Below are 25,423 nucleotides of genomic sequence, written 5' to 3' on the forward strand. Positions count from 1 at the left end.
ACACAGAGTGTGATTCAGGTGACAACAACAAGTAGCAAATTACTTGGCGTGCAGCATTACGATGTGCACCGTTTCATGCAGTAGTGTAGGTCACAGAAGCCATTCACAGCAGTGCATGAACAAATTGCTCTGGGGAATCACAACATTTGCATTCTACTCTTTTCTCATTGATTACTGAATCTAGGACTAGGTGTTGGTGAAGGGCCACAGAGACAAAGGGGCTCTGACAAAAAATTTGCTACATTGTTAATTCATTATTGATAGCTGTTGACTCAGTAATTTCGCTATGGAGCCTCAATCCTTCGAGAGCACAACAAAGAATTACGTTATGTTTTACTGCAACCAGTTCAAAACGAAGCTAAGTGCAGTGTGGCTTCGAACATGACAAAGGAGACTATTTGTGTTCCCAAAACTTGACGTGGCGGTGTTGCAGTACCACACACCACTGATGCATACATATATACTATGATCGCATTGCCAAAAGCCGAGTCCACTCAACAATCAACAGGGCAAGACGGGAGAGTGCGTCCCCCTAGGTTTCCAAGAAAAGCATAGCTTTCGACAACATGGTCATTGTACGGACTTCAACCACTGCACCAGGCTCATTACTTCGCTCTTGAGTTTCACGATATCACATGACTGTCCCCTCTGCTTTCGGTGATGCGCTTAGTCTCCTTTTTTCACATCCAAAGCAGAACAGCATTTGGCAGGTGTTCTTAACAGGACACACAAAAGGTGCTGTAAATCATTATTTGAGGCCCTTTCAAGAAATTTAGGCTTCGCACCATAATTATGGACTTTGCAAAAGTGGAAAACAAAATTTTCCGTGTCAGTACTCTTTTAAAGAAACACTAGAGAAACACTTGCACGTGTAACCCACACTAAAAATTTAAAAAATTTAACAGCAAAACCGAGGTGCGGATTATATGCGAATTTCAGCTGGATGTGTAAATTCACGGCAGCACGGCATGGCTTGCAATGAAGCCACACCTTGAGATAAGGTTCTCCGCCATTTAAAGTTTTGTTATTTCCTAGGGAACCTCACAGGGCGGAGGACCACGATCTTCCGACCCCGACGTGGGTGCGGCCCGCGACGGCTACGGGGACTCCCTGAAAAGGGAGGTACCCTAACGCCGGTTCCTCAGGACCATTAAAGGGCCCCTGAAACGGTTCGGACAAATTTTGTAGGCGCGTAGGGTACAGCTTAAATAGAACATTCGCACCACAATTTTAGTGAAGCGTTACGTATTAATGGAGCTGCAAGCGATTAGAAGTTACCCTCCTCCCTAGCTATGCTTTTCCTCCTCAACTCGCTCGCCGAGCGAGCGGCGCTAAGCTCCGCCTTCACTGGTTCAGCGTCATGATGCGACGTCACATCGCTCACTTCCGGTTGTTTAGGAGCACGCCCCCTACCGCGCGAGACCTCTCCGCTAGCCGCTTGGCCGTCGACCAAGAGCTATCGAATTAGCGTGCGTTGCGAGCATTCTGTCGTACCGCCGAACGTGTCCGGTACTCCGCTAAAAACAGGCAAGCTGGTCATTTCGGCAAATGACTGGAGGCATAAACTCAAGCTGATGAAGGAACTTTAGCGTAGACGTACGTGAGCAGCCTAATCGGTCTGCACGGTCCAGACACTTGCTGGCACAGCGCTTAACCAGTCAAACAAAGCGCTAATATTGCTCTAACCAAGTGTAAAGCATTTTAAACATTTATAAATCAACGTGTTGATGATTACACTCCTGCGAAAAATACACACCAGCAGCAAAGAATACACTTCGTTGCTGCTACTGTGTATGGTTGAGCTCTGTGCCACCAGGTGGCTGCACCGTGCAGACCGTTAACATTTGCCCTTCTGCTCATCTGTCCCTGTCCCCTTGCGCTTGCGTTTGCCCTAATACGGGACTCGCGGTTTGCAGGTCGCTAGGTTTGCAGTCCACAAGGCAACAAAGTCGAATCATAGTGCTCGCGAAAAGACTGAGACCGACTCTGACCGCGGAGCTCTCGTCAAAATGGAGTACGTTGTAACACAAGCAGACGACACTTGCTGTGTGCCGGAAGTGTTGAAGTGTACTAAAAAACTATTCTTGTGTATTCTCTTTAAGTTATTTTCTTTTTACAAAAACAAAGTAACTAACATTCCAACTATTACGAGCATCATTTGTTCACCATAAAGTTGGAAAAATTATCGACCACGCGCCCTGGTCAGCCAATCAGATAGCTCGCCCATGTGACGTAATATGGGTTATTTGCATCATATGGGTAGGGGCGGCTTAAAATTCCGCCGAGCAGTGCGCTGCGATCGGCAGCGATGTGTATTTTTAAAACCTTATAATAAATTACACGCTTTACGCAGAGCACTTAGATGCATCAATTAATGATCAGAAGAACCTACTCTAACGACTCAGTACGTTTGTAGAAAATCGCCAAAATCGTTTCAGGGTCCCTTTAATAAAGTGCTTTGTCTGTCTGTCTGTCACTCTCCCCACACCCCTGCTTGTCGAAGCTCCCTTCTCCCCGTCTTCATGGACTCCTATTCTCCTCTTTACGGCTTGTCATTTTGCCTTTAGCAGTTAGCGAATAGTGCACATGGAGCAAATCATTTGACCTTGCAGATTGCACATCACGTGATCATATGGCACTTCCTGAGTCTGCGCAAATCGCTTTACGATACGACGGAGAGCCAAATCACCATTGGGATTTTTGGCTCGGTAGCATTTGCTCCATCACCATTGCCCATGTGATGTGCGAGGGCTTCTCCATCCGCGCTGCCATCCTCTGTCGTCTGAATCCTGGCTGCTAAGTGATTCGATCCACACCACGTCACCTGACTGATACATCTGCAATAACGTTCATCGTGGGAGTCCAGCTTTATCAGCATTACTAAAGAGCTGGGAAACAAAGCTGCTGACCGAACATATGGCATGGTCAAGTCATGCATCCGAGAATGGAGACTGTTTTTGCAAAGATTTGAGCGTAGTTGTATACAGTAAAACCTCGTTAAACCGTACCCGCTTAAACAGTAGTTTCGTTTTAAAAGTAGTTAAGTAAAATCCCCGACTCAGCAGCCATTGAACATAAAGTGTTTTGTATCCGCATAAACCGCACCAGCTTATTGCGTACACATTGGTTAAAACATAGCGTTTCCACTTTCCGTTGCACAAACATGGTGGTGCGTCATCTCCATGGGCGGCCTGGCAGAACAACAAGCCTCAGAGATGGGAGCAACGGCCTCCAAGCGCCCTGTACGTTTGCGCGTGAAGCCACATCAACATCAACATAATTTCGACGCTGTGCCAGAGCATTGTGGCGTCGCGCAATTGAGGACTCGCGTCATGCTGAAACTCAGATAAAAAAGACGCCGGGTGCTCAGCATAGAAGAAAAATTATACATTGACCGTGCTATCGAACATGACACAAAGAATCGGTGTTGGCACATGACAGGGATCTGCTGTTGACTACAGTGTGTGGCATTTGGAATGTGAAGAAGTTGCTCGGCAGCGCTACTGAGACCGCAAAGAGATGATGGCTATGATGTTCGACTTTTCGCCATTGTTGCCTCTGTTGTTGCCGAAGTGTCGACTAGCAACAGTGATGAGAATGGCACGGAAAGCGACAGCACATGCGATTCAGGCCCGACAGGGGTAGAAGCTGCGCGCTTTGTCAGCCTCATGAATGCAATCGTCGCGACGAGAACGGGCGCGATAACGTAACTATTCCAAACGAAAAGTATTCCCAACTCTGGCACCCGGCAATGAAAAAGGCACCCCGGGACTTGTGCAGCACTACTGCGCACGTGCACGGAGAATACGTAGTGCCAACGAGGAATCTGCCATGCAAGTGTTTTCCGAGAAGAGGGGGCTGGCTGAAAAGCTGGCACGCAGCGTCAGTAAGTTTGAGGCCGCTGTCGTCATGCTAGGCTGCCGTGGCATCAAACGAAAATAACACTTTTGTCGCACGAAGTGAATAAATACTGCATGTTTTTTTCCCCTTTTATCGCACTCTCTCTGAATTCCATTTTTAACAGGTATGTGGGCGAGCTCATGCTATTTCGGTTAAACAGCACTACTGTTTAGTACGTACTTTTTCCGAGCTCCAGCCAACTACAGTTCAACGAGGTTTCACTGTACAGTTATTTCGCAGGTTATAAGAGTGTTTCTTTTTCCAGGCTATTGTATTTGGGGGCACAGGTTATAGTGGTGGTGGGTTATACACAGAAAAATACAGTAATCAGTTAAAACTGGTGAAGTAATTTTTCAGCTTCATTCATTCATTTGGCGGAGAAGAGTTGGTATCTACTAGAGAAAATGGAAGCCAAGGTTTGCTTTGTTGAATTCGTGCCAAGTCCTCAGTACTGTTAGGTCGGAATGATGGCACAAATATAGACGTTTGTTCTTGGATTGGGGCTGTCAGGGCACAGGAAATGTTCTCGAAACTTGCTAGATTAAGTTGCATGTTACTTTAGAACGCAGTGCAGTCCCCCTTTGCCAATAAACAATGAACTAGACTCATGACAAAATTCACGACATCACAGCAAATGAGTCACAGCCTATCTTTCATTTTTGAATCTTTTCTGGCTGACCAAGCCTATCAGCAGAAGTAAATGTTTTGCAATTGAAGAAACATTATTTAAAGGGCCCCTCATCAGGTCCCATAGCAAATTTCGGTTATACGCTGGAAGTTGTGATTGTCCTCTAGGGAGCGTTCTACAGCAATAAAAATTTTCAAATCGGCTCGTTAATAGCAGAGATAGCAATATTTCAGTGCCGCGAACCCATGATTTCAGCAGGCCGGCTCCACTGCTAAGCAACACGCTCTCTCCACTTGCCCCGTCTAGCCTACGCAAGCAAAATTCCTTCCCTGCGTTCTCCCATACCAGGCCTCGAGGATTGTGTGACACATACATCACAGGCCCCGCCTTTTCTTTTTTTTTTCTTTTGCTCCTCGCCTTTTGTTTCTTTTATGCGAAGCATATTACGAGGGCTCAACCCAGCTCCTCAGGCGCGGCGGTGACCATGAAATCACGTGACACCGTGACGTCACGACAGAGGAGAAGTGGCTTTGGCTCAACTCTTGCAAGACGGGCTGGGTGGGAATCGAACCAGGGTCTCCGGAGTGTGGGACGGAGACGCTACCACTGAGCCACGAGTACAACGCTTCAAAGCGGTACAAAAGCGCCTCTAGTGAATGCGGTGTTGCCTTAGAAACGCGCTGTTTCTAAGGCGTGCGTCTCTTGCTCAGGCGCACATTTCGTTGCCGCGCCGAACGCTGCTTTGCTCGACGCTCACCGCGTCCAATGCGGGGCGCGTAGTCGCTGCCCTGTAGCCCATTGTCTTACACCCCTTGGCGGGTCGACGGGAACGCTGTCGCGTTCCACTCTTGAAGGCGAAGAAGTAATGCATGAGTTGTTTCTTCGTCTAGCCGAACCAAATATAGCCAAGCAACAGCAGTTCACCAGGCTAAACAGTGGTTCAACAACTAAAATAAAGGCTAGTATGCTTCGCATCCTGGGCTTAACCTTACCTAAGCCACAGCCATTTTTATTTCTTTTTTTTTTCAGCTCTACGCATTTTTGTCGACTGCGTCACGTGCGAGCTGTTTTATCGTTCGCACAACGCACGATTTTGCGCACTGTGCACAAGGAAACATGACTAGCGGTATAATTCAGTGCTACACGAATACACGGTAGAAAATGGCATAGTTCCAGTGCCTGCGCACATGACCGTGGGAACAAGCAGACGAAGCGGAAGTACATCTCTCTTGCTTTGGTGCGAAGTAAAACAAAAAACACACAGACATTTGGTTTGTGTGTTTTATGATTTCTCTGAACTTCAATTCGTAAATTCAAGCAACAGATCACACAGGAAACAGATGTCTTGAATAATTCTCAAAATCGCGTGCCACCACGAGCGACGTCACACTGCAGACACGATTACGTAGGCGCAGGGGCACTATTATGTCACCACACGGCTTGGAGGGCGGCGGCCGCGAGTGAAGAGCGAAATGGCGTTCGGATTGAAATTTCATATCTTTCTGCGGCACTTGGTGATGTATTACTTGGCAGACATGATTGTTACCGCGCAACGTATGCTCTGCGCTTGTCAGCTCAAAATGGCCAGACCTGGTGACGGGCCCTTTAACGACACAGTTTGACTTTTAAGTGTATTTAAATTCCTAAGCTTATATTCCAATGCCGAGCCAAAAGACTGATGCTCTTTTCCAAGCCTTTTCAAAAGTGTCGAGCATCCTTACTGACAAGTTATCACAAGGGCCTCGAGTTTACATGCAAAAAGAAACCTTGGTGAGACCAAGTGCAGGACAACATAAAAACGACGGAGTCATGACAAAATGTGCCAGTGACAAAAGACAAAATTAAAAAAAAAAAAAAACGCAACATCTCTGCACGCATGCGCATACATACACACACACACATGCACACAACACAGTGCATTCCAACCCACCTTGGTGCCAATGGTGGTGACCTGGCTCTGCAGGTCATTGATGAGCGTGCCGTCTTTCACCTGGCACACGCACATGCGTGCACGTCAACACCCCACATGCACATCCATTTGCAGGGGAGGGTGTCGGGGGCAGGGTCGATCCGAACATAAAAGAAAGTGGGAGGAAAAAGAAAAACAACGGAACAGAGGCAAGGAGGGCAAACTTAAACTCAAAACTACACTACCGGTACACCGTGACACAGTACTATTCAAAAGCTCATAACAATGTACCTAGGCAGCCTACAAGGTACAACTGCATCAAGCTCAGAAATAAGCAATTAAGCAGCTTACAACAACCTGAATCGGTCACACCAGCTCGACGTGTCCCACGCCAATAGATCTACAGACTTGATACATACGATGCTGCCTTAAAGGAACAGACAATTGCTCAGAACATGAATCGAAATAAACCCGCTGATGGAATGATTGCCTATCATATTGGTCAAAACAAGCCACGTTTTTCTCATTAAACATGGATTTCTATTTTGAATTCTTCACTAAAATTCGTGAGAAACAACCAAAGGTCGTTTCTCATGACTTTTAGTGAAGAGAGAAAAAGTCCATGAGAATGACCTTTGGTCATTTCTCACGGACTCTCATGATCTTTGGACCTTTGGCCCCCGGTAAAACCCCCAGACCGCCTGCGTTTACCGGAATACCGTGCAAACTAAAACTCTCTATTGTTGCATGCAAAGTATGAAAGGAGTATATTGGTGACTCTACAAAATATCAATATTGGTCTGAAAATTGATATTTTAGATCGCATTGAATATTTTATATTTTATGTGCATATCACTCGGCAGCACAAAAACGAACTTAGTTTTTTTTTGCAACTGCCTAATTTCGAAGAGAAATGTGCTGAAGTTCTTAAAGTCTGGAGGCACCATTTTCATGCATTAGGCATTCTCGTACATTCCCATGGTATCAAATACAAAATACTATGACTAAAAAGAACGAATTTTCGTGTGCTTGTGTATGTAAAACATATAAGTGATGAAGAGTAGGCTAACATTGTTTAAGGCTTCTCGGCAAAAGAAAAATATTTTTGAAACATTTCTAAATACGTGAAGCCTTTTAAAAGATGCTACTTTTCCCAATTTTCATCTCCTAAGCCGTTGTGTGTAGCTTTTAGAAGCTTGGGCTATGAGAAATTTTGTTCGACAATTGTGCTGAATACTGCTACTGTAGGACAAATGCATATATTTACAAACTGCCTTAAATTTACCGTTTTGACAAAAGTGGACACCTGGCAAAGCTCCAAATTCGACCACCTATATTGTCATTACAAACAAAATAATGCAAGTATGTTGTTTAATGTTCTTTTTACAGTGTCTGTGAGCTGTTTACGAGATTTCTAGAAAAATTATATGTTCTTTCTTTTTCTTTTTGTACAGAGTTCAGTTTCATTAAAACAGGAAATTCGAGGCTATCTGTCAAAATATATATTTGTGCTACAGCATAAATATTCAGCACAATTGTTGAACAAATTAAGTTCTCAAACCCACTTAGTTTCAAAAAGCGAAATGCATCGGTTGCTGCCTCCAACTTTTGGGTGCATTACCCGTCTGTTTCGTCCGGAATAAACAAGTAGGCATTAACTGCAGCAATTTCAAACAAAAAGCGTGAAATTTGTGGCAACAGAACGGTGCCATCTGCATTTATTATGGCTAAGTTATTGGCTATGCGCAAAAACAGAGGGAGTGCTTCATCCCACTGTTACAGTGACCGACAGCTTCACAGTTCCACTCCTGCAAATTCCACATTTTTTTGTTTGCCGTTGCCATTGTAACACATACTTCTGACATGCAGCACACTGATAGCTATGGCCTGCAAATGGAAAAAGAAGGTGCAATCTCAACGCAATTTGCCTGCTATGCGCCAAGAAGCTGATTTTGTTGCATTGCTACTGGATTTACTCAATGTAGGCCAATACTTTTGTTAAAAAAGAAAATAATAACGATAATGAATGAAACTGCGGTCAGGAGAGATTCGACGATGCAGTTTGGCCGTGGCCCTTCTACCCACCATATGGAATGATTTTATTCCCAGGACACAGAAGAACTGGGAATGTCTGTAGGAATGGAAATCATACAGATGTTTGCAAACATTACGAGACGTCGCTCCAAACAGGTTCAGTCACCTGTCTACGTCGACATGCTTTTGACATGTACAATTGGGTAACGCCATAATAGGATGAAGATGTGATAATGCACGCATTATGAAAGTGCAGCATCTTAATGATGTTGTATGCTCTTTTCGCAGTCGAATCCCCCCCCCCTTTTTTTTTGTTCAGCTAAGATAACATATTTAAAACCTTTCTTTTTTCTAGGTCGGCCTAGAATTGATGTTGGCCTAAGATTCCAATAAGTACGGTAGCATCAAACCTTAGCAGCGAAGTTATCACTTTCGCATGTTCTACACTATACACGGTGGACCATGCCAGCAAATGCGACTTTTGCCAAATTTGAATGAAAAGAATCAGTGATAACTAAAAAAATAAATAGCGATTAGTAAGGTATTAACTAACATTTTGCACCCCTACACATAAGATATGGTGCCATGCATAAACTTTAACACCCTATGCATGTTGTATGTATCATAACGAGCGTGGACCAAATTCGAACAAGGTTCTCATTTTGTAATTGTTTTTCTTTGTAGCAAGAAACAAATCAAGTGTACATTATTTTTCTACATAATCTTCCAATTTAGAAATTTAGAAATCAGTAGCTTTCCGATCCCGTCGTAATAAAATAAACTGGGTTGTGTTGGCAGCCAGCTGCGCATATACACCTCTACTGAATCGTCGTCACTGAACCGTTGACCTCCCAAGGCTTCGTTGAATGACCCGAAGAAATGAAAGTCACACTGCAACAAGCAGTGGCATAGTAATGGGGGGGAGGGGGGGGGGTGTCATATATGTCTGAAGGCCCCTTCTTTCCGCCCGCTTGACTGGGTGCAAATGGCAAAGAATGCTCTGGTAACCAGCAGCCCGAGCTCATGTACCCAATAAACCAAATGTGTATTAGCACAGCATTGTCGCCTGCAGCTTTATTTACTGCCTACATAATAAGTGCATGAACGTGCGATGTTACGATCGGCCAGTGATTTTCTAGCCTCTTCTGGCCCACTGCAGCGAATCGCTGCTTGAAGCTAACAATGCGTCCCCCGCAGACAGCCCTGCGATGCCAGCAAGGCGAGACACGTTTGGCGGACAGAGTATTGTTTGTTGGCTCACTGTCGCCTTCACGGACCAATGGGAGCAAGAAAACTCCTGGAAAAGGGTGTTCTAAGGCATTCCCTCACAGACTCCGGTAACCGCCGCGATCGTTTGACAGACATTCCAGTTAACTGCGGGACTATCCCAAGAACCAAGTCGCACGACCTTGAGTCAAGGGAATTGAAGACCCAAAGTCATATTAACTCAAGAAAACCTTCTCTAAACAAAATCGTCTTGGATGCTAGAGCCTGCAGTATTTTCGCACTGTAGCGCAGGCTCTAGCATTTCCTTTAAATGCTAGAGCCTGCAGGAACCCATTTCCTTTAAGTTTGCACATGTGACAGCTGCAGTGTGGGCTGTAGTGTTGTCATGGAGATGTCACAGAGAATACAAACATTACGCATTGGTTAGCCACACCTTTTGCAGCAATAAGCAAGTTTAAGCTCACTCATAAGCTCACAGTAACATGCAAAATTGTGGTGCAATGATTGTACAAGAAATCAATGTGCAAAATGCCGCACTGATGCAAAAGACAGTTGCAAGCATCTTGCCAGCAGAGAGTCGAGTCTTTGCTTGGACAAGGGCTGTTATACCTATTTTGCTCTACTGCATGCTTGCTCGTTTCAACTCGGGGGTGTAGTGGTGTATCAGAGTTTCATCACAGGTGAAGATGCAATAAAACATACATCCCTTTCTATTGCAAACAGTGCTCTGTCGCTCACACACGTGCAAACATGACGGCTTTCGTTCAGCAGTCAAAAGACATGGGACCCGTCGTGTACACTTTGAGTCATTAGGTCTTTCATGGTTGCCAATTGAGTGCTTCCCTAACTTATGCCTGTCGTAAAACAAATTTCATGAACAATTCAAACAGAAGATTACGAAGGGCTGGGATGTTTTGCTCTGCAATGTTCATCCGTGGGTGACGACCGTGGCTCTAATTTTCAACCTCTTCACAACTTTCCATGAATTCCTTACACCAGACAAACACATGTGACCTTGACAGTGTTTGATGCTCAAACTGTGTCGCCAATCTGTGTAGAATTTTGGTCAGTTATACACCCCCACGAGCAAGAGACTTCACAATAGTATGCTGCGCAATTGACAGATGTACCTCTTTCTCAGACATCATATGACAAACTACCGAAACAAGGTAACAAGACTGGCCTGCTGCAAGACTCCCGACTCACTAACCTAACACACCCTCAAGGGGCAGCACACTACAATCAATAGAGCATGCTCTAAAACAAAGGTCTTGTTTATATTTGGTCCACCCTCGTACGTTGTACGAAACAATCCTGTAAAGGCGCGCTATAAACTATAAGGCGCGCTCACACTAGCGGGAGACTTCCCGCAGCGGCACAGCGTAAACGACGCCGCTGCGTCGCAGCTGCTCGGAATGACGATCACACTGCGCGCGTTTTCTCGCTGCAGTTCTTGGAATGTAGAGAGAGGAGGCGTTGAGGGAGGACCCTAACGAGGCAGGAACACACAGGACAGCGCGCCGAGCAACAGCCGAGTGTCCCGCAGCACGCGCGCAGCCTCCTGCCTCCGCCGACGGGGTCACTGAACTGGGACCGACGTCACAGTTCACGGTCGGCCCCCATTGGCTGTTCTCGTCAGCGGCACGGCAAAAATAGGTACCCGACCCATCGCTCTGCGGGACGGCAGAGCAGCCTGTCTGCGGGAGAAAAACCAGTTTGTGCGGGAGGCGGCATGCGGGAAACGTTCTGCGTTGTGCGCTTTCCCGCTAGTGTGAGCGCGCCTTAACATGGTGACCCACCATGCAGGATAAATGCTTCCAGGTCAGGTCCATGCCAAAAAAGCAACAATGCAACACCAATGGCAGCAGCAAGGATTGAAAAAAATATATATATGTAAAAAGGGACGGGGGAACCACGGCTAGCCATGACCTCTTTTCAACACTGACCTTTTCGCTGACGGCACCAGAGAGCTCGGCTGCCTTCTGAGCTGCTATGCTACCAATCTTGACAGCCTGCGTTTTCAGAGAAGTGCGCGCAGAAATTAGACTTTCACGACTGTGGTTGCATGGAAGAAAAAGAGAGACAGTGGACTTCAATGATTCCTCTAGCTTTGAACTCATATGCTGTGACAGCAGCATTCACCCACAACGAAGACTACCATGTTATTTCTTTTTTTTTTTGCCTGCGTTTTTTTCCCCAAATAATTATGTTCGCTCACAATGGGGAACTAGACAAAAACCCTGAGGTGTTAGGGCGGTTTGTTTGGCGGAAGAAGTGTAAAGTGCATTGTATAAAAATGTAATATTTAAAGCGGTGAAAGTAAAGATATGAAGATGGGAACAGCTTAGGCACAAACAGTGTCACCAATGTAGGACAGGAGACAGGTGCTCGACCTTAAAATAACGCCCTTCGTTGTGGGCCCTTCGTACCCTCCCACAATAATCCTCCTTACAACAGGTAGGGGTGTTGGGTAGAAACACAATACCTCTGCCACGGAACTCGGAACACGCACACTACAAGCAACCATGAAAGTTTCAGCAAACACTGAAGTGTGTGTAAATAACAGCAGGAAAGGCAGAAAAATCAAAAGTTAGAGAAGCCTATCCTAAATTACAGTGCTGGCTCATGCATGCAGAATAACTTAGCCACACAACAGAACTATGCAGCCAATTTCTCATAGTCATTATGAAGCCACTATATCATAGACAGCTCTCTTACGGTCAGGGAGCACTCTGTCACACATTACATCGACAAGTCCTCTCTGCCTACACTCCTCAGGCTTGCACGCAGGTCTACACATTTTACAGCAAATAACCCTCTACACAAAGACACTTGCATTTTTTTAGCATGGGGATGTGGTTACAGGAACAACACAAGCCGAGCCAGGAGTCATATTCAGGTCCGTTGCACAGGCGAACAAACAAGCTTTTCGCCACAAAGTTAACATCGCAGCTCGCAAAGCATTGCACAAACTGGCAGAGCCGGATGAAAACACTCACAGAAATGCCCGGTCACACGACACATTGCTTACAGGAGATCTCAGCGGCCTCACACCTGTGTAGGCGTGAATTGTGCAGCATTCTTTAAAAGCCAGTTGCAATAAAATTTTGGACCACGTTAGATGCCTAGTTCCAGACAGGGAGGACGCAGAGCCACCTCTGTGCAAAAATATTTCATTTGAAATAAGCGTGGATGCGGCATGAAAAGCTAGCAAAAATATATGTTTTTAATACCGAAAGTCTTTGAAGAAGAGCACCACCATTATCGCTTCCTAGAAATGACGTAGAACCCAAAACATTTAAAACTAGTGTGGCTCTACGGCATGTCAGCACAGATCAAGTGGCGCACACGGTGCCCTCAATATCCAAAACCTCAGAGGTGATGTGCTGGAATTTGCAACACATCTGCTAACCAACAGGTGCATGCGTCTCGTATAGTGCTATTTAAAGGCTGTTAATTAAAAAAAATTGAGAATTACTGGCCCTGCAGCTTCATCAAGATGGCTTCCATAGTACAGTCGAACCCATTTATGAAGGACACATACTTCTGCGAGACACAGTCGTTATGTCAGTAGTTATATGTAGGCTCAGCTGTCAAAACATGCAAGAATTAACGATACTGAAGCTAGCCGTCACCAGTCTGAAAAGACACCTATTTGGTCTGAAAATTAGATTTTCAATATCTTCACTTTTGTTCCCTGCTCCTTTCCACATCTAGTTGTAAATTCTTGTAATAAAATCACACACATGCCCAATTTGTGCATACCATTGACGATCAGAAAGAAATCTGGCATTGTAGTTTGGCCGCACTTTCGTGCCCCCTTTGAAAGACCTATTTCAATTTATTTTTTATTATCCCCCCCCCCCACACACACACACTTTATGTATGCGTCCTTGTTTTACTGCAACTGAATGTGAAATGTCCGTGTAACAGTATGCAGCTTTTCAAAAAAAGTTCGCCGCATATTGAGTCAACAAATCACAAATGCGCTGAAATATAGCTAAACTGATAGGTTGTTACATCTGAGTTCATTATATGTGTGTTTGACTGCATGTACCAATGTGACCAATTAAGCCAAAGTAAAATTTCGTTGCAGTTTCAAGTCACACTGATGATACACATTAGACGGCCAAACTTAAAAATGCCGGAGTCCCAACTCGCTCTCATCGCAGTGACTTTAGAAAAAACTTTGAGAAATTAAGAGACCAGAATCAAGTCAAGGATCACTCTGAGACTACTTCTGAAATTGTTATCCACATTTCGTCTCCTCGGTCTTCACCTACCTATTACAGCCGAGCCTTGACATAAACTCGGATGTAATGACTTGCTGGATATAACAAAGTAAGTTTAAAACTTTTCTCACCAATATCAGTGTGTAATCAATATATGCTTATACCATATATCTGATATAACGAAGGCTTTTCTTTTTGTCGGATGAGATTTCATTGTAACAAGGTTCAACTGCACTACCATATCTGCACGATTCCCAAGCGCCCCCAAAACTATTGTGCACACAAATTTTATGGTTTTAAACTAAGAAAATAAAAGCGCACCTGAATGTAACACACACCCGATTCATCAAACTAAAATGTAGCATGTCCCCACTTTCGCAATCATAGAAGAGAAGCTTTCTTTCTTTCTTTCTTTTTCTTTTTTTGAATGAGCTTTCATAATGAAAGCTGTGTGTCATCGTTGCCATTTGCACTTCACTTACCAGATACCAAGCACACACGGGCAGTATTCTCGAGCAAACACTTTTGCAGACCAATAAAGAAAACTCGACAAGGACCACTAAAACGTCCGAATAATTGGGAGACCGAAATATCGGATTTATGCAAAAAATAATTGACTTCATTCCACAAGTGGCCAAAAAATCCTTGCTGCAATTATGGATTGTCACTCTGTCACTTTTGGAGTTACCTTCAATTTCGCGTGACTATGGCACAAAACGCAACGGTGTCTAGGAGCGCTGGTGGTCGTATACACCGATGCATCCAGAGCCAAGTTGCACGAAATCTTGTGAAAGTGATAGTAACTATGAAGGTGTTTGACCGAGAACACAGCTACAGATCGCAGTCGAGCGCAAATTCAACTCGCAGCAACCTTCACAAAAGCGTGCTGTGTCGGCAATGGTGTTACGTCTGACGGCTCTGACGGTAGGCTGTTGGTAACGCTGCAAATGCAGTTTTTATTTCGTATCAGATTGTAACGTGGAGGCATTACAGTATCAGGGACCCATTTTCCTGGAAGAAGGGTGCATGTGAGATTCGTTAAGTACGCTATGTAGGTAGACAGAGAGTGTGATGAGACAGCAGCATGTTTGAAAGGGAGCATTTGTCTAGAAGTATTAAAGAAAATGACGCATCAAATTCAAAACAATAAGAACAGAACCAACGCAACTGAACTCACTCAAAGGGAACCTAAAAGACTACAGGATTACCTAGTAGTAGCGGTAGTTCGCTGTAAAAAGAAAGGCAAAAGGAGGTAGAAAATGAAGGGACATGGGCATCATAACTACCTCACTTCCCTGTGGACACTTTGTGTCCCGGCCACAAGAAATATGCCAGTGAAGAGAAAAGATCAGCGAAAGTTACAATAAAACAGACATAAAGCATGTATTGCCAAAAATTACGCTTACGTTTTCCGATGCCTTCGATGCTACCTTTGTTGCTCCAGCTGCGATTGTGGCAAATCCCTGCACAAAATTTTATAGGGAAACTCACCATGACTGCACAATTTTCATCACAATGTAGCAGAGCTTTAAGGCTAAACCCCATGAGCGCGATTTTGTGCGCGACAGCGACGAGCGACGGCTTTGAGCGACAAATCAGGCTGTCGCTTGAACAGATCGCTCGGTCTTGTCGCGTGATCGCTCGGTTCTGCAAATTTAGAATTCGTCGCTCGTCGCCCGGAAGTGCTATGAGCGACTAGCCAATAGCGTGAAGCCGGAACTGGATGCACATAACTCAAGTGCTTCCGATAGTCGCATGGAACAAGCAAACGATTGAATTTTTATACGTGCAAGGATAAGAACCTACTGGAAGACCTTTAGAAATACTTTATGCTGCTTTTTACAGTAAAACACATCAACTTAAGTAAATAAAATACGTGTCACGCAAGTTTCGGCGCCTATGCTGCTGCCCTCATACCGGTAACACTGGGGAGATGTCGCTCGAAGTCATCGCTCGCATGGGGTACGACTTGTAGGCAACGAGCGAATGCGACAACCATCTCCATCGCGTCGCTTGCCGCTGTCGCACGCAAGATCGCTTGCATGGGGTTTATACTTCACATGCATGCTCGCAATTTGTTTTCTTCTATATTTTTCAATCTGCAACCCCAATACTGTTGACCTTTGATGCAATGAAGCTGCACATTTCATAGCAAATGTTGCTAAACCAGGTACCTGTACTTTAGTCATGCACATTACTTTACACACCTCGAGGACCAGTTGTTTTGGCTACCATTACCATCTTTGAGTGAACATCTACAGAAAAAAACTCTCAGGCCAATGCACACAACCTCAGAGAAGGGGGTAGCAGAGAGAGAGAAAGTGGTGTGGGTAAGCAAGCGAGTGAAGGACAGCAAGATAAACTATTGGACTGGATACTACTGACAGTGGAACAGACAACAGTATGCGAGATGGAGGAATGAAGTAAGAGACTAATGGATGGATAAAGGAAATGAATCAGTTCTCTTAATTTAAGCTTTTCAGGATGCCTTTGAGTGCTTCTTTACAGAGACCTATTGCATGAAACCAAATAAGACGAAACTGAGTTCAATGACATGGCAGCTGGCAAGCTTTACAAAGCCCATTGTCGATGTGCCAACAGAAAACAGCCTTCCAGACATCACAACACTGCACAGGCTTCCGCATTGTCTTTCCCCAGCTCAGGTACACTGTGTGGCATTTTGGGCTCTGCTCTTGAAGCGAAGTGGGACTGAAACTCACTACAGTGAACATGTTTCATCATTTGTGATAGTCTTGCACTGTACGCATTTCGTGCCGTAGCTATTGATTTAAGAGGCACCAATCAGAGTGAATACAGTGGAACCTCATTCATAAGTTCTGGAAAAAAAAAAGATGAGAAGAAATGTACTAACTGGAAAAATGTACGATCTGAAGAAACTAAAGAATTGGGCAGACTCAACAGTAGTTAACATCTACGTATAATACGAAGCGTTGCACAAATCGCTGCAGCACGAGACGTCGACGCGTGTCGAGCTGGAGGAGCCCAAACGACCGGAGAAGCATGTCGTGCTCCTATCGCATAGTGCTTTAAAACAGTGACGGGTAGCCAGAAATTAAATCAAGCTGGCACTAGAGTACAATACCACCAGAGCAAAACATGACGTTTATTTGGCGCCGCCTGCAGCAGGGAACAGCGGCGTGTTTGGGTCGTCTATTAAAAACACGCAGTGCACTTCCAATGGCACTTCGCCCCATGCACTGTGAAACAGACAGGTGAAGAAGCTTATCGCCACGGGCTTGGCAGTGACGCTGTAAATGCAACAGTGACTACCCTGGAGGTGATTTGCTGGTAATGGAATTGGAAACTGGGTGTGTGCCGGCATTTTCATGTGAGACAGGTGGGCGAGTACTGCAGGGAAGCTGCTGCAGCAGGCGGCTCCTGTTCTTGATGGCGCGCGCACCTTGCGCCTTTTCTTGTTTACATGAGATCTAGCGGACAGAAAACTTGTCATGCGATCACAGTTTGATGATATGCTGGACGTTGGTGCCAAATTATTGTGTTTTCCGGGAGCATATGAACCGGTAAAAAAAGAAAGAAGCGCAGGTGTGTAGGGTCATTTTTGGTGCGTTTGATTGCAAGCATTGGCACCAGGAAATTGTACATAGCAGGATCATATCAAGGAGGTTCTAATGTACACAAAAAGAGGAAGACTCCAACCCTTTCAACCTCCTCAGACATTTGTGACAAACTCACAACAATTTGAAACTTTCACTCGGACAGAAGTGCAGGATTTTAAAACCATCTATAGTCATCTAAACTACAAGATAATTGTGAAATCCTACCTTATCCTTTGTAATAGAAGATTTACATAAGTGGTTTCCGATAAGGCTGAATACCAACTTCTTTATGAGCTCTTACACGATGTGATACAACGATTATAAACAAATTACTTTTTTTTCCCAGCAAGCTTGGTCATTTTGCTTGTGGTAAGCACATGAATTTCACCACGAGGCAACAGCAAATGTTTTGAAACAACCAGTTGAATCATTTAAAAAAAAAAAACCTTCTGCCCGGCCACCGACATATTCCATCCAGCTGGAGGACCAAAGTGCCATCAAACTGAGCACTCAGACACTCACCGTGCTGAAGGACGACCAGGCACCGTCGAAGAACTCCTGCGACTGGCTGCGTGGTGGCTCTGAAACCGTGTTGCCAAACCCACTGTAGCGTCCACCTTGGCTGGGCGGCAAGTCTCTGCACAGTTACACAGGTGGCAGTCTCAACTTCAGGTCGAACATCAGCTAGCCCTGCCACATCAACGCTGTGGTTTCAGAGCGCTTTCGAAATTCCAGTTTTAGTACATGCACAAGGTAGCCCAGCCGAATAAACGTTATGAATTCAAAATGACTCTGGGCAAAGGGACACATCTTTCTCGCAAGTGAGAAAGTCGCCGACTCACTCTGGCCGTGTGGCATTCTTTGCTTGGACCCGGGAGAAGAAGTCATCCCTGTGTGAGGCTATCTGCTCAGAGTTGAAGTTGTAGCTGCACGAAAAGACAGCAGGGACGTCAGCTGGTGATGCCAGGAGCAGAGAAATTTCTTGTACAAAAGTTGTGACATTGAGGCAAATGCCACCGCAGGTAATTTCTTGCATTAATTTTTATGTTAAACAGATGTCAAAGAGAACGCACACGCGAAGTACTTACCGTGAAAAGAGACGTGGGAAGCTGGAAAAGTTGCAAGAACAAAAGATGGGTGGCATTGCCACCTTCGAGTTCACGCAGCAGCTCACAGTAAGGTCATGGATTTTGACAATGCCTGTTTGGGCCTAGTTAAGTTTTTATCAGTAGAGGTGGATTACATTGCTTTATGAAAAAGCCAAGCACTTGACATGGCAAGTTGCAAGAACTTTTCATGAGCCAAGACAGCCTGAATGCAGAAAAATACTTTGAAATCCATGATATCACACTCGACGCACTGGCACTGTGGTTTAAACACGAAATTTAATAAATGGAATATTGACCTCTATTTCCTCTTCCAATAATCAACCCTTCACCGTGATATTAATGAAAATGGAGTTCAGAATTAATACTTCGTAAGTGGAAACCGACTTATTCTTTCTCTTTGGGGTCACTTTAAGCACTATGAAGGGATTGAATGGTAATTCAGGCAGGCTGCTTCTTGTTCAGTAGAAAAACAGCAAAATGACAGGAGAAGGCATGACATAACACTGTACTAGACCGACTGGCCGTTCATCCGGTGCCCATTATTTCATCTGTCAAGCACATCGCACCTACACACTTTTCCTTCTCAATCATCACTACTCAATACGTCAGCCATGGATACTCAAGCATCATCACGTGTTAACAGGTCCACAACTACCTGAAAGCTGTCACTGAGGAGCTTCGTGCATGAAAATAGTGTGCTGGAAAATGTCTAGCGAGGCGCTGGCAACAGCCTGCCTTAATACAGCTGCATTCCATGTATTGGTCTGCTTCAAGTAAAGAAAACATGGCCAACACCTAAACACACCCGTATCTTTGACAGTATTCCTTGATCCTAACGTTAATTAGTGCTGTTGTGAGTGAGCACGCAACACATATACGCACATAACAAATAATTCCAGCAACAAAATCACATTCTTGTGGTAAACTCCACTGGTCGTTCCAGTGGAACTACACAATTTCTCACATGAATTTGTATCTACCAAAGGAAAACAAACTGCTTCATGCTCGATCACAGAGGTCGTCATGTGCATGCCTACATCAAATGCACATTTTCTAAACCTTCCAATTCAAGGCAAGCCTCAAAGACAAGACACTAGAGTGAGTGATCTACTACAGAGGAAATTGACCAAAAAAAAAGAAAGGCCCTAGCAGCAAGCATGAATCAACTCCGTATCAACACGTCACAAATAAGTTTGTGAGCGTCAAGCAAGATCTGTTCCAGACACAGTGCATTTTATCTTTCAACGGTGCAGCTTCATTCAGCAGCTGCATTAGTTTTACCACTGTGTTCGGCAGCTACATTAAATGCAAGCATTTTTAGGAGATGTTACTGCATCTCTTGAAGACTTTTAGTTTAACGTGTGGGAACACAAGTGTAAAGAAAATGTTACAAGACAGGGAAACGCCTGGTGCACTGTGTTAGACCTGTTCAGGCCAAGACAACTCATTAGTGTACCTCCTGCTGCTTCTGTTTTGCCACATCTCGTCATCCCTACAGACGCCAGAATTTCCCAATGGTCTAAGAAATTAGCTGCGCTAGTCGATGTTTTAGGTGAGTTTGGAGGAAGAGGAAGCTTAATCCACCGCTTATTGACAATCAACGATAGCGAGAGGCCAACAATCAGGACAGTTTGTACTGAAGAGGAAGCCACGTTCGGCAACATTATAGCTCTGCGACAGCTACAAGGTTTATAACCTCACTCTTAGACATCAACAAAGCACGTGGCCACGTCCTCAACCCACCTCTGGTAGCCTCCGCTCCAGTCCTCGGGCCGACTGCCCGAGTCATCGAAGCGCGACGACCCCGTGCCGAAGCTCTGCTTAAGGTCGGGACCTGAGCTGCTCTTGGGGAATGTGCGTGTCACGTGGTGCCGACCGGATGACGTCTCGGCTGACCACGTCTTGCCCTGGGCCTCTGTTGCAATCTGCACGCAGACCATGGGCGTTCAGAGCACATCTCCGAGCAGGGCACTCAGAAGCAGGACAACCAGAACAGGAGAGGTTGCTACATTTGTTTGCAGAAACCTCGCAAGACAACATTTTTGGCATGAGAACAAGTCAATAACAACGGTGTTTACGAGGAAGAGGGTAAGCAATTTCACAAAGCCATAAGGGCGTATTACACACAGAAGCGAGGATATGCAAGAAGCTATAACAAAAAAAAAGGCAGATTGTCAGTGATCATGAAATAAGTATAATGATTAGAAAAACTGTTCCAGTTGGCTATCCTCTAAAACTAAACTTGCCAGTAGCAGCTTTCATCTTCAACGACAAGAAAGAAGGCTTCTTTAAGTGCAACAGAACTAAGGAAGCACAGCCATCTAAGCTTTTAATAACTTCACAGGAGTATTGACTGGCATGACAGTCAGAACTGTGTCACAAAGGATCTGTGAAAGCAGTGAGGGTAAGCGCATGTGTCCTCTTATCTGAACATTGTTTGCTAGGCTATACGAATCAGTCCACTACTCCTGCTTATCAGCTAGGTAATCTATTACTTGTAAGCCTTTGCTGTAACCACTATATGCACTCGACAGCCATGGCAGATGACAACTGCAGCAGATGGGAGCTATGCTGTGCTCACTTAAAAGCATGTCTATGCATTCCTGCTTGCTTTGAAAGTGGCTAGGCAGCAGGGGCTATGCCGAGCTGAATGGAACGGCACAAGATAATGCACTCCATGTATGCGCTAACCTTTGCTACATTTATGGGTGTGCTCGGTGATCCGGCTCTGACCGTGTCAGTCAACACTTCCATGACATTTTAATATTAAAACTTGGAGAGCTGTACAGCAATGTCCACAAAAAGTCCCTGTACACTCAGCATGAAGCCATATTTTTGTAAAGAAATGTGACTGTAAAGAAATGTGAAAGGTTGTGACTGCAAACTTTACCCTGCCACTCGGCAGTGCTTCTAAACTTGTTGCACTGCAAGGGACAGACAATCATGCTGCAGAGAACTCAACTCATTACAGCCAAGCAGCCGTACCTTGTCCCTGTAGAGCGCAGCAGCCTTGGAGTCATAGCGCTGGGCAAGGGGCGCGGTGGGGTCCCAGTCCAGCTGGGCCTCGAGGAAGCGACGCGCCTTGTCGTTGCCGCCCACACGCATCTTCTCTAGCTCCAGGTCTTTCCACTTGTCCATCGTGATGGACCGCACGAAACTGCACAGAACAGAATGAAATGGGGGCCCCCTTCTGTAATTGGTGTTTCTAGAAGTGCAGTGCATGGTACACTCAGGCGTCTGCAAGAGTTCCAAGTAGGTTATCAAAGTTGGCTTTGTGTCACGACCTCACAATAGTGCTGATGACACCAGCAGGTGTGGTATTTCAAAACAAACTTAAGTAATATCAAATTAATACACCTTGGCAAACATTTCACATTATATGCCCTGGCTAAAGTGTGATCCTTTGACATGCACAAAGTGTGCGGTAGAATCAACGCTAACACTACTCTAACATGAGCGAGGGCAACAAAGTCTTAATGGCTCACCTGAGGTGTACGCCCAGGCCCCGGTGCTTTCCAGAGCATTCCAGGCAGATCCAAATGCCATAGGTGACGCTGACCCACTGAGGGTTGTGCGCTCCACACTCGAAGCATTTCTGCATGCAGACAACAGCAGCAGAGGGAGCAGGGAATAGGCGAGATGAGATAAAGGGCACAGTGACGAAGCAAGCTCTGTGGTGTGAAGCTGTTACGATTAGGCAGGAACGTGCAAAAACATTTGGAGAAGCATTACCAGGAAATGCTGAAACACTTTAGCCAGAGTGCACTTTTGAAACACTTCATGTTTCACTGCTACATTTGCTGTGTAATTATGTGCAGAGCTTTTGAAACAGCTAGTGTTTCAATAGCACCATAACGTGCATGTCTGCTTACCTTTTTGGTGCCTACTCTGTGCTAGTGTTTATAATATCTGTATTTATTTTGCAGAAAAAAGGTTGTTTACAAAAGAAAATGAAGGTGCGAATATGTGTAATGCCTTTAGAATATTGAGCACTAAGACATAACCTAAAAGGGTACCTTTCAGAACTGAGAAATATGTAATTTCCTTAATTATATCATAGTTCGAAAAAGCAGACTGGTGGGCTAGACTAGTTAGTACTCTATAACAGTAGGTATAGCACAAAAGGGTACGCGGGACAACCGAGGCGATGAAGGCACAGCGCTACCAACAACTGATTGTTGATTCACTACGTCTGGGTCTCCTTTGTCGTCCTGCATGCCTATTTGTACTATACATACACTTATCACATTGTCCTAAGTGCCACTATTACAAAGGCTTCCTTCTCCACACTCAAGAGCCCCACTGAATATAGATACTTGAACTGCTTAGGTAATTGGCAAAATGAGCAAAAGGTAGTTCAACTAACTTAGCTTTACTATCATGAATCGATTTCTTAAAGTCTTCTATCGACAATGGCAACTTTGTCAGTTCTATATTTCTTGATTTTACTTAAGCCTTTGATACCATTAATCATAATACTATATTATTTACTAAACTAGAATCATTTGGTATCACTGGTCCACCTTTAACTTTTTTAAAGAATTACTTACTTGATCGCAAACAATCAGTCTGCACAGGTGGCGTTTACTCAAATGTTAGTCATTAATCAAGGGGCACTGCAGGGCTCAATACTTGGGCCTTTATTGTTTTGTATCTACATTAATGATTTATCTGACTGCATTAATCTTCCTAACGTTGTCCTTTATGCTGACGATACCACCATTTCCATGTCACACAAATAGTTAACAATGCTAATCACTAAAATGAACAACGAATTGACCAAAGTTATTCAATGGTGTTGTTTAAAAAACCTGCTTTTTAACCAGCTTAAAATTCAGTTTATGATTTTTTAAAATCATCTCAAAAAAGTTCTCCCTTATCTACCACAAGTATCCATAGGCCATCACTTAATGCCAGCGGCCAATTGTGTAACTTCCCTTGGCATAAAATTGAAAAAAAAAAATTATGGGTTTTAACGTGCCAAAACCACTTTCTGATTATGAGGCACGCTGTAGTGGAGGACTCCGGAAATTTGGACTGCCCGGGGTTCTTTAACGTGCACCTAAATCTAAGTACACGGGCGTTTTGGCATTTCGCCCCCATCGAAATGCGGCCGCCGCGGCCGGGATTCGATCCCGCGACCTCGTGCTCAGCAGCCCAACACCATAGCCACTGAGCAACCACGGCGGGTCTTGGCATAAAATTGGACCCTAACTTGAAGTTTAATAATCATACTGCTTATGTTAGACAAAAAACTGCTTTTGGTATAAGAGCTCTCATTAAATCTCGTCCATTTTTTTCTGTTCAAACCATATTGTCTTTATACTTCACCTTCCTACATAGTCACAAGGGGAAATACATATAACTGTCACCTTTTGTCTATACAGCACATTCAGAACCAGGCCATTCGCATTATTACCAAGTTCTTTTTACTCTAATGCTGCTCCGCTCCTTCAGGCTAACTTCATTCTTCCTACATCTGGCTTGTTTAAATTTAATTTACTTATCATTCTTTTTAAATTACTTAACAAGCAGCTCGTGTTTCAATTGATAGATTCTAGGTTGCTCAGAAATACCAATAGCACTAGGTTTGCCCATAATCACAACTTTCTATTACCTAAATGCAACATGAATTATGCCAAAATGATTTCCTCCTTCCCAGCAATTCAACTGTGGAATGACTTATCCCATACTCTTAAATCATCATCATCCTTGCATGCATTAAAATATGAACTTAAAAATTTCATTTTGTATAACTAGTTGTCCTGATTAACTTACTTTGTATATAAAGTGTTTACTTCATTTATTAAATAGGTTATAACAATTTAGATTCGTAATGAGCAATTGTATTTTTCATGTGTGACTCATTGTATAAAAATCCAATGTATTCCTTTTCACTACTTCGTTCACTTTTTATTTACTTATATATTGCATAATTTTACACTGCTGTATTAATTAATCATTTTGTACCAATCTTGTTAACCGAGGGTCCTGCTGCAGTGGTTTGACTTTGGGACCCTTGCCTGTATACTATTAACAACCAGCTATGTATCTTGAAAGAATAAACTGAAACTGAAAGAATCATCTGCAAGCCTGTTCACAAGTCTTCTTTATAAAAAGAAACGGCCTTTATGATTTCATTTGTTGTTTAGGCTCCAAGAACATGCGTAAACTAAATTCTAACGTATTTCTTTTTCTCTTTTTGTTCATTTTGTTTTTCACAGAAACGTTCAGCCATCCACTCAAAATGAGATGTCTCCATTAGAGTTACAAAAATACTATACCTGCCAACCTGCAAACATTAAAATTCATAAAATCTTGTGGACACAACACCAAGAAAAAATGGGGGAGAGGGAGGAGGATAGGACACTTTTTTTAGAAATGTACACAAACTTTTTCAGGAATATGTAAGCCGTTTATTATTGATAATTTGCCCTTAGATGCAGCACACAAGCACAAACAAACTTGGCACAGCAAGTACTGACAAACAACAGGCTGGTTTTAGATCCCAATGACCTTCTCAAAGGCTTTGGCATTGCCGATTTCGCCTGCTTCAGAAACTTGCCTGTAGAAACGTGCACAACACTAGTGCCCTTCCTACATTCTTTCACAATCATCATCATCATCATCATCATCATCATCAGCCTGGTTACGCCCACCGCAGGGCAAAGGCCGCTCCCATACTTGTCCAACTACCCCAGTCATGTGCTAATTGTGGCCGTGTCGTACCTGCAAACTTCTTAATCTCATCTGCCCACCTAACCTTCTGCCACCCCCTGCTACGCTTCCAGTCCCTTGGAATCCAG

The 25,423-nt window shown here is 44.3% G+C and overlaps 1 protein-coding gene across 4 annotated transcripts in view; it reads right to left on the reverse strand.

Moving 5' to 3' along the window:
- ArfGAP1 (ADP-ribosylation factor GTPase-activating protein 1) overlaps positions 1 to 25,423 on the reverse strand; it is a 70,926-nt gene that overhangs the window by 41,363 nt on the left and 4,140 nt on the right. For 3 of the 4 annotated variants that reach the window (XM_065442557.2, XM_065442554.2, XM_065442555.2), the window contains exons 3-11: positions 22,103 to 22,212; positions 21,603 to 21,774; positions 20,361 to 20,542; positions 18,597 to 18,617; positions 18,351 to 18,434; positions 18,031 to 18,145; positions 15,337 to 15,393; positions 11,645 to 11,710; positions 6,459 to 6,518 (exon numbers count right to left, since the gene is read on the reverse strand). In XM_065442557.2, coding sequence (XP_065298629.1) covers positions 6,459 to 6,518; positions 11,645 to 11,710; positions 15,337 to 15,393; positions 18,031 to 18,145; positions 18,351 to 18,434; positions 18,597 to 18,617; positions 20,361 to 20,542; positions 21,603 to 21,774; positions 22,103 to 22,212 — 867 coding nt within the window. The remainder of the gene's footprint in view (positions 1 to 6,458; positions 6,519 to 11,644; positions 11,711 to 15,336; positions 15,394 to 18,030; positions 18,146 to 18,350; positions 18,435 to 18,596; positions 18,618 to 20,360; positions 20,543 to 21,602; positions 21,775 to 22,102; positions 22,213 to 25,423) is intronic. The other variant, XM_065442556.2, reaches the window with a different exon arrangement.

The sequence above is a fragment of the Dermacentor albipictus genome, chromosome 6 (genome assembly GCF_038994185.2).
Source record: "Dermacentor albipictus isolate Rhodes 1998 colony chromosome 6, USDA_Dalb.pri_finalv2, whole genome shotgun sequence".
Taxonomy (NCBI): Eukaryota; Metazoa; Arthropoda; class Arachnida; order Ixodida; family Ixodidae; genus Dermacentor; species Dermacentor albipictus.